Genomic DNA, 16,445 nt, shown 5'->3' with positions numbered 1-16,445 from the left:
TAATATTTAAAAAGACTTCTTCATAAATTTGTTGTTTGGGCAATTTCTCTATGAAAGAACTACAAATATAGAATTCCTTAAGTTTTACGTCCCACGGTTATGCCGGCTAGGCTAAAGGAGACGGTGATAATGAGAAATGAATGAAATGGTGGAAGGAAACGAGAGAACCCCTAGAAAACCCACGCACACGGTGTTTGTCCACCACAAAGCACATTTGGCGCGAGCTGGGATCGAACCAAGGACCTCATGCACCAGAGGTGAACGCTCCACCACTGAGCCACTGCGGCCCCTACAAATACAGTATAGAGAAAGGTTGTTAAATCTGCAGTTATTTCATACAGAAATCACAGAAAAATAAAATATCCATAACTAGTTTATGATTAGGTCTTTTTATATTTTAGAACTTTCGGACCAAAAATGCAAAATCTTCATGTAAGTGACTTAACCTGGTGAACACGGCCAGGGAAAAAGTGGCTGAAATTGCGCAGGAAAATTATTACATAGATGGAATCAACGAAGTAAACGTTTCACTTATCTTTTTTAACAATTACATTTAAAATGAATCAATTTCTATCTTTTAAGTAAATATCAACATTAAATCTACTACTAATGTCCTAGTATGTAGTCATACCAAATACATATTTTATTGTCTGCATATAAAATTACAAGGTAACGAATGACAATATTCCACTCACCTCTAAAGATTCATCATTCATTTCATCCATAATAGCTTGTTGCATTTGAAGTTTTCTTGCTTTTTTCCCGTCTGAGGGCAACAGTGATTTTATGGGAACTTCTTCCTCATTACCATACCCTACAAATGATATTAGTTTATATAAAATGTTAACATTACTATTAAAACAACTTCTTTATTTCATTCGCTTAAGTTTTAAGACTTCAGTTAGCTATAATTATACTTTCTATAATAACCTTAAAAGTTGTTAGCGGATTGTCCTCCTATTAACTAAAGAAAATGAGCTTAAAGGTGACTGACATGGAACCTTTTGTTAACTTAATTTTATTTGTATCGAATAATTAAAGGTTATGTAGTCGAAGTAACTTTTAGTAAATGAGAGAGACAACTTCTAGAATACTTTTTATCAATGACTATGATACTGGGAATATATGAGCTCATATTTAACTCTCTTGCTACTGAAAAAGTAATAATGCACTTGATAATCCTGAAATAACTTTCTCAGTAAACAATAATATTTTATATTTTTTTGTTTGCTCTTCAGCAAACTCCCTCAGTAGTTGGAAGTACAGGGTGGCGCAGGGAAATGGGAAATTTTCAATGTTAGAGTCGGCAACACTATAGTGCCAGCAGTGTTCGGAACCGCTGCGTGGTTGTTTTGAATGCGTTGCCATTTAGTAATCATACAGCATTGGAGTGATGCGGAACGTGCTATCGCTGTGAAAGCATTTTACAAGCAGGGTGACAGTGTGACTGCTGCGCAAAGGGTATTTAGACAGAATTACCAGATAGGACATCATGGATGTGTCTCATCTGCTCATACGATTACAACGTGGATGCACATTTTTGAAGAAACTGGTTCAGTCTTAAAAAAGAAGATTCCAGGTGGCGTTCGAACGGTACGTACCCCAGAGAACATTGCTGCGGTTTAAGCTTCCATCGAGAGGAGCTCTCGCCGCTTCACAACATGCATCTGCGCTAAAGATTGGGTGACGAAGCGTACAAAAAATACCGCACGAATTACAGTTCCATCCCTGTAAGTTACATTCACGAGACCCTGTGTCGCGTAGGGAGTTTAGTGAAGGGACGATGGCTAAAATCAACGAGGACGCCAATTTCCTTAACATATGGGTGTCAGACGAAGCCCATTTTCACCTTAACGGATACGTTAACAAACAGAATTTCCGTTACTGGGCACAGGAAAATTCTTGTGAGCTTCGCGAGCGTCTATTACATAGCGCCAAGGTTACAGTACGGTGAGCTGTATCATGTCATGGGTCCATTGGTGCTTACTTATTTTGAACGTGTGGATGACATTGCGACAACAGTAACATCTGCTCTTTATGTTGATGTTTGAAACGCCAAAAGGAAGCACATCTTTCCGATGTCATCTTTAACAAGTAACGAGACAGTTTATGACATTTTGTAATGAAAACATAAGTAGCATATTGTATACATGCAATTTCATCAACAAAAGATGTTTTTCTTGTGTTTATTTGTGCAAATTATGTTACTTCAAAATTTCCCGTTTCCTTGCGCCAAGGTAAATATTGTAACAATTCATGAATAAGGAAAGGAACAGTAAAGAAACGTGAAATTCATATTTACATCATATACATAATGTATTCATTTTCTTCTTGTAGATCGTATTGTAAGGTTCCTTTGTTTCTATAAAAGCATGTTTCATCTTGCTTTAGGTATAAGATCTTTTTCATTTGAAAGCGAAAACTTTTATAAACGACATGAATATATCCTGAAGAGTTCGTTCTTTTCTGTTTCCTTGATATTTCTATTACTTTATTTTCACTCTTTGAACAAGGCTCCAGGGAGGAGCCGAAGCCTGGAAGTGTAATATATTTTCAGGAATCAGAATTTCAAGTAAGCATAATGTCTGTCAAAATTCCTGAGCGTGTTGCATATTGTAACCAAAGAAAGAAAAAATATAAAAATTGAGGATGGTGGAACGAAATACTATAGTCGAAAAATACAGTATCATAAAAATAAAATATTTCAATTCTTTTCTAAATAGTATTTTTAAAAGGGAAGATTTAAATACGTTACTTATAGATTTGTAGATGACATTTTATTTATCTACAGGGAAGAACAAGACCTGGATATCTTATTTGAGGAATTAAATAATATTCATCACATCAAATTCACAGTTAAATTAATTTTTTTAACGTTCCATTGTTACTCCCTTTAAGTTAAAGGAGATTTATGATTAATGAAAGTGAATGATTGTGAAATTAAATATTTGTGCTCTCTCACCGAGAATTGAATCCGAGACCATGTGTACCAAAGGGCATATGCTAGCCATTAGAACTACGGGGAGGGTTTCTGCCGAATTGGAGAATAACTAAATAATCTTTTAGATATAATAATTAACATAATGGGGAATAAATTTCACACAAACATCTACAGAAAACAAACCATATGCCTCAAACTTTTACATAAACAAAATGCCAGCTCACTCGTTTAAAATAAAGGCTGTTTGCATCAAATTTTTCCTCAGAGTATATAAGTCTCTTTCCTCAAGAAGAAATACAAAACACTTCAAGTTAGTTTATAATTTAGGCTTTCGAAATGGATATTCAAAATCAACGCTGGATGAATGAAAATTACAAGCTTTAAAGATTTACATGAAAAAACATAGATAACAGAAATTCTAAGAAGTGGACATCTTTTTCATTATGATCAAAATTATCATCTAGATTTCAAAAAGATGTCAAAATTATGATTTCAGACTAGCTTTAACATCTCCAATTAATTTAGAAAAGCATCTAACTGAATGTAAAAAATACAATTTCGATAATGCGGCTTTTCCAGGAATTTACTAAGTAACGTGCCAATGTTTAGAAACTTACATCGTGATGATAAAAAGAAATAGAGAACTAGAATTATATGACAGATTTAAAACCCAATAGTCTAGCGGTATCAGGCTTTCTGAACATTTATCTATAACAAGACACTTCATAAATAAGGTACAAATACTTCATAAGACTACTATGCAAATTAACAGGTCAATCTAAGAATCATTCTTCGTTAGAGTTAAGGAGTTTGAACACAGGATAATGGTACATTTGATAAACAATGAAATTATATTATGAAGCTTAGAAATGAAAAGATTAATTACTAAATTATAATTAGGATATGTCCACATTCATCCAAATCATATATAATTTCAACGTGTCGTGATTGGAATACTTTGCCAACCTCGGTAAGTGAGTCAAAATCTTTAGCATCTTTTAAAAGGGCAGTTTATAATTTATTGTTATCGAAGCAGGGTTGAATGGACACAGAGACAGAAGAGCCAATAGAGAAGCCTGTCATAAAGATATGAAACTCAACACTTATTACATATTATAACATATATGTACTTTCGTGTAGCACTATATTATATATATATATATATATATATATATATATATATATATATATATGTGTGTGTGTGTGTGTGTGTGTTTTCAAGTGACAGTCTGTTTCTTGTTTTGTTTTTTTTTTTACTTTCTAATTTTTTTTTTCTTTTGCTATTGTTAGCTATATCCTTTGATTTTTCAATTTTGTGTCATGTTTAGGTGGTAGATAAGGCTACATATAGCCTTAACCTCGACATGTAAAATAAGTCAAAATAAATAAATAAATAAATAAATAAAATACTCACATTTCTAGCAATTTTCTATAGTATATAGGAACTAAGCAGACACAGGGATTGGCAATACCGAACGACAATGGCAAGCAGGATTGAAGATTGATAATAGTGGGCATCTGATTAAATTTACACAACAAATATAGTTAACTTTCATATACAGTGGAATTTTATAGTTACAGATCAAGAACAGGACTTAACGGTACTTTAGCACATAGCTTTAGAAATTAGTCTAAATTAACGAGGAAACATGTAATTCCACACAGCAACTTGATCAATATATTTTAAATTATCTTCAGTTTTATGTCACATGATTATGTCGTGTAGGCTAAAGGAAACAGTGATGATGAGAATGAATGAAAATGGTGGAATGATGAAAGTAAGAGGAAATGGGAGAACCCCGAGAAAAACATACACACGGTGTTTGTCCACCCACAAAGCCAACTTGGCGCGAGTTGGGATGAACCAGGGACCTCATGCATATATTTTAAATTAGAGTGACCACAAGAAAGCGTAAGAATTAGTGATACCTAAATTATCGACATAAAATTACAAATAATACGGATGAAAAAATGAAGTAAACCTTATTCTATATACACATTTTATATAATGCGAACGAGCAACATGAAGTCGTTAACACATTTTATAAACGGTAATTGGAATTACTTCATCTTACATGAAATAATATTAAAAGGAAGAAAGAAAGGCACTGAACGATAGTGTAGATTAATTAATCTTGCTGTACAGTTCTATAACTGTCCTGTAGCAAGAGAATTGACTAATGTAACTCTAATGTTCAAAGTTTTCCAAGATTCATAGCCGCAAAATACAAGCCCAACATTGAATATTGTCCTTATCAAATCAATCCAGCCTTTGTTTATCCACATCCGAATAATCCATTTTTATGCTGTCTTCCTATCTTCTTTTAAATTTACTCAATAGCTTCCCAACTAAAATTTGGTATGCACCACACGTATTTCTTATGGAGCAGATGAATATCGCCCATATCATTATAATTTGTTTCATTCACTTGTTTGTGTTTGTCTAAGAGTGTATCAGAAGTGGTGATAAATATATATGAACGTGTCATGAAGCACTTTCTTTACGCGTAATCACGAGAAATGTCTTTATATTGGTCTACGACATCAAGACCTTATGCTACAATACAGATAAGAGTCATACCAAGAAAATGTCCTCCAGACACCCGAAAAACCAAGCATTGTTTCTGTACTATTGTTATACTTATTGTTTGAAAATGCTACCCTCAACCCGATAAATTTTCGGGCCCATCCCAATATGGTATGCCCACATCGACTGTTCCGAATAACTACCACAGCTTGCATGATATGGTGTATGAGTTATTTGGGTATAACTTCATTCTTGAACCGCTCACGATAAGTAGTGTACCGGTATTAGAACCGTAGAACGAGATGCCCACTCTCTGAAAGAAAGAAAAAATAGAGCACAAACGATACCACGATTACCAACTTTACAATATATGCAACCTAATGTGTGTTATGAGTTATCTACATGCACAGCTGAAGCAGGACACCGAGACATTTGCTGTTAATATTTAGTTATCTTTCAAACGAGAAAGACAGAGATTTTACAAAAGCTTGTACATTTCCGATGGAAGAGCACGAAGTTCGAGCGTTTCTTGATAGATGGTGGTAATTATAATAGTAAGTTCTCCGAACAACTACTTGCTTTCCTCGATGCGTGGCTGATTACAATTGTCCATAATTTGAGAAGTTATCAATGAAGTAAACTCGCTGTATCGTAGGAGATAGTTTTCCGATGGAGGAACTTTGCTTTGGTTACGAAGTAACTTTACTTTGCTATTTGCTTATCGTAGTTGTATCGTTGGTGTTAGCAATAACAACCGAGTTTTCACTTTAATAGTTAACTAGCAGTTATTCCGCTCAAGCTCGCGGCCCGTTGTACACTATAGGTTAAATTGTGCTTAATGAAAAACCCTAATTGTTTATATTTAACAAATTTATTTATTACTATATTTTTAGTTTGCCCACCAACCACTTTAAACGTCTTAACATCATGTAATTATACGAGGACTTCATTATACAGGCAAGCGATAGCGCAGATACCAATGTAACGAGCTGGAAATCTCGTTACAGAACGTATCTTGTTTAATGTCTTTTGTTATAACTAGATTAGAAATATTTAGCTATTTATGTCTGTTTGGTTATTGTAAACTTGTTCTGCACCATGTTTACATGTTAAGGTTTCTGTAGTTCTAAATGTTGATGCTAACGTTTACACATATTTCAGCCAAAGCGTACATTAATAACAACAGTATATGCATAAGCAACTCAGTGAGTACCTTTGTCATCAGAAATAGCATAAGCAGCATAATATGATAACTAGAGCCCGGATTTCCATGCACAAACAAACCCAAAAATATGCATGCAAACATGCATGAAAAATATAAAAAAATATGCACTAAAATATACATTTAAAAAATTTAGCATATGCACTGAAACATACACGAAGAAAATAAAATATCAGTTTTTTGTTTTACAAAAAGTTTTATCTTAATGATCTCTGTTGCAATGACCTGTTAACATCTTCCTTAGGTTTTCTTCTGTCAACCCTCTGTGTTTATCAGTAAGAAACGTTTTGTACATCGAAAAGTCCTTTCTACTGGCACATATGAAAAACACTAATGTCTTCCTATGTTACGTTCTCTTCCAATTCTATTTTTCAGCATTAAGTACATTTACAATGGGGCAGATTGTTTTGTACCCGCGATTCTTGCCTAATATCTTGCAAAGTTTATCTGACGCTATTTTTGCAAGACTGTGAATTGTTTCACTTGATAAAGTCTGCGATAATTCGTCCAACAATTAGAGTGAATGCTGCAAAGCCTTCTTACAGGATTCCAACTGTCTGATAATTTCAGATTTTGTTCTCAATGTATGTTTGTAGAGAAACATTTTTGGGCCACATAAATAGCGGATGCATCATCGGAACTTAGTGAGTCAGCTGTCTTCACTTGATTTTAAGTTATCTGCATAATACGGCACAGCTTCTAGCCACGAGCTTCACTGGTTGAGAAGGTACTGGAAAATTTTTCGCAACTTCGCTAAAGATACGTACGCGCGATGGAGCTTTCGAATTTTATTTATTTTTATTATTTTATTTTATTTTATTTTACATTGGATACAAGCGCGTCTATTGCTAAATACTAATTGTTTCTGCTACACAGTGAAGACTGTGTGCAAGACAAGTTAAGTGGACTAATTTAGGATAGGATACAACATTTCTTCTATTATTCTGTACAACATTTTATTCTATTTCTACGTTTACAAACTGAGTCAGTTCACTTTAAATATAATCAACCTACTTTCTTGTGATATGCTCTCAAATATGCTAGTATGCAGCAATAAAATTCGGAAATATGCAGTATCCTGCAAAGTTTACGAAATATGCACGCACATCGAAATTCGCTCAAAATATGCACTTTATATGCACCATCACATGCATCTCAAACGAATCTTGCAAGTCTGTCGGAAAGAAGAAAACGTTTTCCATACGTTCTTGCATGTTACTATAAACATGTATTTTGCATATAAATCCGGGCTGTAATGATAACCATCAGGGAAAGCATACATAATGAGTAGAATACCCGTGCATTTATAATGCTGAAATCAAACATCGGTATCTCCGACTATATCGGCACGCATGTGCATTGTCAAATAAACAGAAGAAAATAACGCGTACAATTTGCTTCAGTTACAGAGCGAGCAGCTCTCATCAAAACATGATACAAGCGAAAGTAACAAGTAACCTTGACATCTCACTGTTGAGCTTAGTTACGTACAGTATTTATGTAATAAGATCAACAAATTTACTACATGTAAGGTATAAAGTTAGTGTAGATGTTACTTGGATAAGTTATCATAACATTAAAGAATTCAGATCGACGTGGCAGATTCAAGGTTCCGCGGCAGATATAATTACTCTTTCATAACAAACGTTATGCACTTCTTCAATACCAAATTGAATAAACTAGATTACACGAAACCAAGATTTCGCTTTTAAGATTAACAAGTTAATTATTGCTATATATGTTGAGTAGTAATCGCAATTTGCTCGCATGGACCAGGACTCGAATGCGTTAACCATTACGCCACCCACTCCGCTTCCCTGAACAGCTACCCACTCTCACTCTCAAGGTCGGTACTGTCATCTCGGACCACATAGGTTGTACCACAGACCCCCTGCGGTGATTTGGACAATCCTGTGTCCATATACCGAGCACCTTTATAACGCTTATGATTTCATATATACTAATGAAAGGAGAAAATAACCGATTTTTTATTGTACACACCAAATCTTCTACAGGTGCGAACTCTAACGGAAAGAGTAAACGCGTCTGGGAAGCAATAGTCCAGTTATTCACTTTTCACTATTCATGTGTTATTTACAGTGAATATTTAATGAAGGAAGCATTAATGGGAATTCGAGATTTCAAGATTGGAGGGCAGATCATCAACAATGTCAGGTATGTATATGATACAGTTATTATAGTTCGAACCGACGAAGGACTACAGATGATTGACAAAACAGTTAACATTGGGAACCTAGATTTGGAAACTGTCTTCGAAAAATCGAAAGTCATGAGAATATCCCGCAGAAACGCGCCCTTACGGGTCAGAGCAGAACAAAGGAACTTGAAGAGGTCAATAATTTAAGTATTTGGGGATATTTTGACAAGAAACGCTTACTGCACCAAAGAAATCAGGTCAAGAATTCCCACAGCCAAATAAGCATTCAACAACAAAAGATCCCTCTTAAATAGCAGGCTTAATACTAGACTAAGAAATTGGTCAAGTGATATATAATGAGTATTAGACTGTCTGATTCAGAGACTTGGACTTACGGAAGTTAGAGAAAAAATATTTACAGAGTTTCGAAATGTAGTGTTGTAGGAAGAGAGACGAGGACGCTTTTAGCCAGCATTTTTCGCAGGAAGACCAACTACATTGGACACATCTTGCGAAGAAATAGTCTTCGCATACCGCTATAAAAGGAAAGATGGAAGGAGATCGAGGAGTACGAAGAACACAACTGATCGATAATTTGAAATCGACCCAAACTCATTAGTTTGAAGACTTGCCAAAAGGCAAAGTACTGCATGATAGTGATAATAATAATAATAAAAGAAAAGAAAAATGTAAGAACAGTTTTTATTTATTTATGTTGCAAGGCAAATTATGTAGTTAGTTTTTCGTTTGGGGACAGATTATCTTCAATTACGATCGCCAAAATTAGTTAGCTCTCAACGGACTACAACACCCTCTTTGAACAGGAGCTATAACGCATACGAGCAAACTTACCGTTTCTTTTCTGTTTTGTATTAGCCATATCTACCATCATTTCTCACGAAGTCTCGCTTTAAAAGTATTTAGCTTAAAATACTTTACTCTTTACCCTCTAAAGCCTGAGTATATGACCAACGAGTTTTATACATAAATAATTATATTACTTAAAGTCAAGCCTAATAATTCTACCCTCTTGAAAACATCCTTTCTAAAGATTACACGGAAGTGATGAAAAGAGAGTTAAACTCCGAACTAACATCCATTTATATCTGAAGTTTACATGTAATAACAACATATAATGTTATCAAAACATTCAATTCTTCGTAAGTGATAAACTACTTTGGTTTTCTTTTATCTATAATTACCTATTTATTCATACTCTGTGTTTCAATTTTTATTACTAGTACTACTAAAATAATGACAATGACAATACTTACCAACGTATCTTACTGTGCAAGTACCTAACTCTGGTTGAATTTTCTCAATAGTAGCTTCATATATTAAACCATCCTTCAAATAAATTGCTCGGCAATGTGATCCTACATTCCACTAAGAAAAAAATAAACTAGTTTTACTTATTTCAACCGAAAAATAGTAAATAATTTAACTAAGTATAACTATTGAAGGAGCTAAGACTGAAGCTTGCTTATAACTATCAAATTAAATTTAGAAATCCGTCTATTTTCGCCAAACGTTTCAACGAAAATCCCCACCTTCGTCAGCGGCTTATTCATTAAATAAACGCACACTGCTATTTCAATAATTTTTGACATAGCAGTATGTGTTTAAACAAATAAACTACCGACAATATGTGTGTATGGGGAGGAAGAGGGAGAGAGTACCATTGAAATTTTCAGCATTAATAACTATTTAGAGACATTGGTAACAAGGAAATGGTCCCAACCTGACAAGTCCGAATTGGACAAAATTTTGTATAGATATTAATTTCAGGTCAATGAATAACGTGGGGATAGTCACTCGATACGCTTTTGCGTACTGTACGAGATATACAGGGTGATGCAAAACAGAATGCAATATAATACACCTGTGTAAGAAGCAAGTGCTGAAGATCTACGCTTTTCCCTAATACATGTCATAATAGCACACAAAGGAAAGAAACTACAGTTGAAATATTTTGAATGGAAGTTAAAACGATACATACCATATCGATGGTAATGTGAATTGCAAACTGAGTGAGTTGGACAAAGAGCCATGGAATAGTACGTGCAGGTAAGAAATGCTGCTGTCTCACAAATATCATCGTCAACTTGAGATAGAGTTTGAAGAATATTTCGGAAACCACTGTTCAGTTCCTTTGTTACATATCCAGCCTTACGCCAGGCATACACTGCGTGGAACAGAAGTGATGATAGACCACGGAATGTAATTTCATTATAAAGACTCCATCATGCAACATTTCTGTACTATTCCCAAGTATAATCTTGTGTCGAAAGTATTCTTCAATTCTCCGAATGACAAGTTTGTATTACCGGAAAAAGTGAACGTCAAGTGGCTGCACAAATGTCGTAGTCTTGGGAGGAATTATTTGTGTTCAAAGCGACTTCTAGTTTAACATCTGTTGTATTTAGGGGTCGCTAAAAATATCATGATCAGTCTGTCCACTCTAGAAATCTAATAGCAGCAACGTGTCATCCGTAACATCAGGAATGAACACGCTCATCAGCCATCTTTTCACATGTAGTTTCGTGAGTTTTCCCGACTTGTTAGCATCAATGACAAGGTTAAATGGAAGGTGTCTGTGTAGAGTTTGTTTAATTTTAGGTCTGAACTCTCCTTTCGGTTCTTGGAAACATATGTAAAATCATGTCCCTAATGGTACCCAGTTTCCGTTCTAATGTTGACCATCCAAGGCGCAACTGCAATTGGTAAACGGACGATTTTAGGGACATGTAAATGAAATGAAAATGAAATCTTTAAGTTTAACGTCCCACGGTTATGCCGGTTAGGCTAAAGGAGACGGTGATAATGAGAAATGAGTGAAATGGTGGAATGAAGAAAGTGGAAGGAAACGGGAGAACCCCGAGAAAACCCACGAGCACGGTGTTTGTCCACCACAAAGTCCACACGGCGCGAGCTGGGATCGAACCAGAGACCCCAAGCACCGGAGGTGAACGCTCTACCACAGCCACCGCGCCCCCGATTTTAGGGACATGTGTCCTCCAAGACTCGTACTTCTTTCCAGGATCTCAACATCGAACACTGTTTTTTCCTTTCATTTTCATGTGGAACCCGCTTTACTCAACGGGAGATTTTCCTGCGACGCCACTGCGTTCCTCATTATCGCCATGAGATTCTGCATATTCATTTTGATATTCACGGTGTTGGCTTTCATAATTCTATACCGGTGTATTACAGAATGCTTCTACGTTGCTTTACTTCTGCTTCACCTTGTATATCTAGCAAAGTACTCACAAGCGAACCGAATGACTATTCTCACGTTTTCAACGACCTCAAATTAGTTTCTAAACGAAATTTCGTCCAATTCGGACTAGAATTACAGTTTTCTTATGTTGCATTCTGTTTTACATCACCCTGTATATCTCATAAAGTACGCAAAAGCAAATCGAATTACTATTGCCACGTTATTCATCGACCTCAAATTACTATCTATAATAAAATTTCGTCAAATTCGGACTGGGATTACATAGTTGTCTTATATTGCATTCTGTTTTGCATCACCCTGTATATTTCGTAAAGTACGCAAAAACGAATTGAATGACTATTCAGACGTTATCCACCGACCTCAAATTAGTATCTATACGAAATTTCGTCCAATTCGGACTAGAATTACATAGTTGTGATATGTTGCATTCTGTTTTGCATCACTCTGCATATTTCGCAAAGTACGCAAAAGCGAATCGAATGACTATTGCCACGTTATTCACTGACCACAAATTAGTATCTATAAAAAATTTCGTCCAATTTGGACTTATCATGCTGGGACCATTTCCTTGTAAGTTTAACTTAATAGTTGGTCGAATATAGGGCTCATAATTCGCAGGAATATTCTATATTCTATGGGAACTAATATTAAACACAAATAAATAACTGGAGTACTTAAATTTTTCCTGGCAATGTGATTTTAGTAAGAGTTCTCGGGCTATTGGCCAGGTGAAGATATTGACATCCGATGTTTCGAATGCGATGAATCGACATTGTATTAATCTTCAAGGTAATGAAGAGACTAGACATAGAACTGGGGCACAGATATTACCATAATAGCCAAGTGTAGCAATTTTTGGAACAGAATAATAAAGGAAGCCATAGCCACCTCACGTGAAAGGAACAGTCTCAAAGAGAAAATGGGTCCTATTTGGTCGACCCTTTTCAGGAACAAGAAAGGCATTCAACAAAGCCATTTCTTGTAGCCACAACAGCCAATCATGAGCCAGCATTTCCCTCAACCAATCACAGGGTCCCAATCATAGTTGCGCCCCTTAACTAGTCATACTATATAGTCACGAGGCCTTTTGTAATGAAAAATATAATCTGGAATTAGTTTTGTAGACTTGTGCTAACCATTGAAAAGTATTTGTATGATTGATGTTATAATCATTAGCTTTACACACCTTTTAACTTACTACTCAATTACTTTAAATTCTAGTTAAGCAATTACCATACACTATTATAAATTAGAATTCAACTGCTTTTTGCTTGGACTGGTGATAATCGTTTTTATTTTGTTTTTGTTGCCAGGTCTCTTTCTGTTTATTAAACATTTGGTCAGTATTTACTATTTGCTCGTAGACATTACAGTCCAATTTAGACTCAGTGAATAATTATATTCTAGTTGAGTTTACATTATCAAAGAATTCACTTCAACACAAAAATATCGTTACTGAAGTAATAAAAGAAAAAAGTTGTAATTCTCGCCACGCCAAAGTTTTCAGGCTTATCCCGGAAAGCGCTAAACATTCCGTTTTGTCAAACTTACTGAGATCATGACAAACTCTACAGACGATCCGCCAAGTGTATGGTGATGTAGCTGTTGGTTGTGTTACCGCCTTCGGCTTGCTTGGTTGAATCATCTTTCAGCATCGACGCTATATGAGACGTGACCTATTTAAGATGGAAACCGAACCACGGTAATGCGTTCAAATTTGAATGCTTCTTCACTGGGAATCGAACTTGGAACCCAGTGGACCAAAAGTTCGCGAGCTAGCCAGTACACCAGCAGGTCTTCTGACGATCCCAGACGTCCTACACATATTCTGATCAATGAATTCCCTGTCTGCAATGAAGTACTGGTCCTGCTTAATGGCAGTAAAGCTTTAAGCAGGATCAATACTTCATTGCAGGCAGGAAATTTATTGATCAGAATATGTGTAGGACGTCTGGGATCGTCAGAAGCAGTTGAAAATCCGTGGAAGTGGGCACCTGATTGACATTTGTGAAATGTTTTTACTATTTTCTGATAAATAATTCGCTATATATATTTTTTCACAATTAACCTTCAGATTTTCGACACAAAGTTTTAATTGAATCCATTCACTTTGAACACTGGCACTTAACTTGGTGATACAATACCAAACATATGTACACTAAAGAGAAATATGTGATCCAAAGTGGGCCGAGTTCATTCACTGTCAACAATGGTAACCTCCCATGAAAACAGAGAAAGACCATTACAATCTATTCGCACAAAAACCAACCTCATGTTTTCCTTTCTTCTTTTTCTTCTTCTTTTTGTCTTCGTCATTTGCTTTGGAAGATGTACTCTCTGTACCAGAAGCAGTATCTAGACCCAATCGCATGGCTACTTTCTCTTTGGCAGATTTAACAGCTAAATCATAGGCCTCTACCAGAGCTCTATCATCCCAGATATCTTCATCATCTTCCTGACTAGAACCCTGGTAATAAAGAAATAAATTATTGTACATTCTTAGTAATGTTCCACCTAACAGAGAGATGCTGATCGCAAAAACAATTAATACATAATAAAGAAATACAATAGGTATTTAAATAAAAGGTAGTTCACAATAAAGAATCTTACTAATCTTGTGAAATATTCCTATGCTGATCAATATTATTTCCAAGGTCGATATTTCGGATACGTGTTTCTGTAAGCAACTGAGTTAGTAGGAAAGTGTACTTAAGTTTTGTACCTACGAGAGTAGTCCCAAAAGTTTCCGGCCTAACAAGGAAAACACAAAACATTTCGAAAAAACTATCTTTATTTCTCAACATACGTCTCCTTTCAGCTCGATACATTTTCCCAGCGATGTTCAATAGCTTCAATACCCTGTTTACAGTGTGGACCGTCGAGTTCCTAAAATACCCATTAACCTCTTCACTGTTGGCAAATCTTTTACCATCGAGTCCTTTTTTCAGGTTTGAAATGAGAAAATAATCTAAGGGGGCTAAATCTGGCGAATAGGGTGCGTGAGAAAACAATCTGAACTTTATTGATTTTGGTCATCGCGATAACGGACATGTGAACTGGTGCATGTCTTTATGAAACAACATTTTCTTTTTCGACAATTGCGGGCGTTTTTCTTGATTTCACCACTCAAACGCTGCAATAAGTGGATAATGCTCGCTGTTGTTTTTCCTTTTGAAGATACGCAATGAAAATTATCCCATGTGCATCCCCCTTAAAAAAAAAAAAAAAAAAAAAAACTGACACCATAACCTTACCAGCAGATGGAACTGTCTGCGACTTATTTGGAGCCGATTCTCCCCTTTCAGTCCATTGTTTTGGCCGTTCTTTCGTCTAGTGATAGACCCATGTTTCATCCAGGGTTATGAATTGACGCAAGAACTCAGCTTTATTGCTGTGAAACATCGCCAAACCCTCGACTGAAACATTCTCACGACCCTGTTCTTGTTCCATTATGAGCAAACGCAGCAGCCATCTCGCGCACACCTTTCTCATGTCCAAATTTTCAATCAATATGCGATGTGCAGTACTTTTCGAAATGCCTACCATGTCTACTAGCTCGCACACTTTCAGTTAATGGTCATCCAACACTATTTTGTGGATTTTCTTCACCATATTTGGCGTAGTCACCTCATTTAGTCGACCACTGTGATGTTAATCTTTTCAGCTCGTACAGCCTCGTTTAAACTCTGTCACCCAATATTTTACTGTTGTAAACAAAAGAGCAGACTCTCTCAGAATAGAATCTGGCTCGTCTCTCACACTAGTTGGACTGAGCCCTTTCAAATGAAAGTATTGTATCACATAACAATGATCCATATTGTCCGTGTTTACAAGTTCATGAGAGCGTTTACTATTGATGGCTGCCAAACAAATAACAAACAACGTAGCGTCTTCAAACTTAAGCTTCATACGGTTGATACTTTCCACTATACTAATGTTTTTCAAACAACAAACGCTCTCTATACGTCAGGTTGGGTACTTGTGACACTAATCACGTATATATTTAACTGTGGGGTGTTGAACTGAAGTGTGATGCTCTCACTATAATTAGTAATTTGTAATCGCCATTTTGCAATGACACAATTAGTTTATATAATCCCACTAGTTCTACTGGAATTGCTGCAACCAAATATGTGACAAATTCAATGCAAAGTACGATTTAAGCTTGTTTTTGGTTCAGACGATGAGTACTCGAGATACATTTCGAAAATATATTGGCCTGCATAGGAATATTTTAATACGGTTAGTAACAATAAAATTCCTAATTGTGATATGTGTTCCTTACGTTCTATAACTAATTGAGGGAAGTTGTTTTTTCACGTAATGCGTCCAATAATCACGTTAATCTGATAACGA

At 35.6% G+C, this 16,445-nt stretch overlaps 1 protein-coding gene across 1 annotated transcript in view; it reads right to left on the bottom strand.

Moving 5' to 3' along the window:
• Smn (survival motor neuron) overlaps positions 1 to 16,445 on the bottom strand; it is a 51,828-nt gene that overhangs the window by 23,892 nt on the left and 11,491 nt on the right. Inside the window, exons 2-4 of the mRNA XM_081734046.1 lie at positions 14,359 to 14,556; positions 10,123 to 10,234; positions 696 to 814 (exon numbers count right to left, since the gene is read on the bottom strand). Coding sequence (XP_081590172.1) covers positions 696 to 814; positions 10,123 to 10,234; positions 14,359 to 14,556 — 429 coding nt within the window. The remainder of the gene's footprint in view (positions 1 to 695; positions 815 to 10,122; positions 10,235 to 14,358; positions 14,557 to 16,445) is intronic.

The sequence above is a fragment of the Thermobia domestica genome, chromosome 12 (genome assembly GCF_964235325.1).
Source record: "Thermobia domestica chromosome 12, izTheDome1.hap1.1, whole genome shotgun sequence".
Lineage (NCBI taxonomy): Eukaryota > Metazoa > Arthropoda > Insecta > Zygentoma > Lepismatidae > Thermobia > Thermobia domestica.
This window is presented reverse-complemented; position numbering and strand designations above follow the sequence as displayed.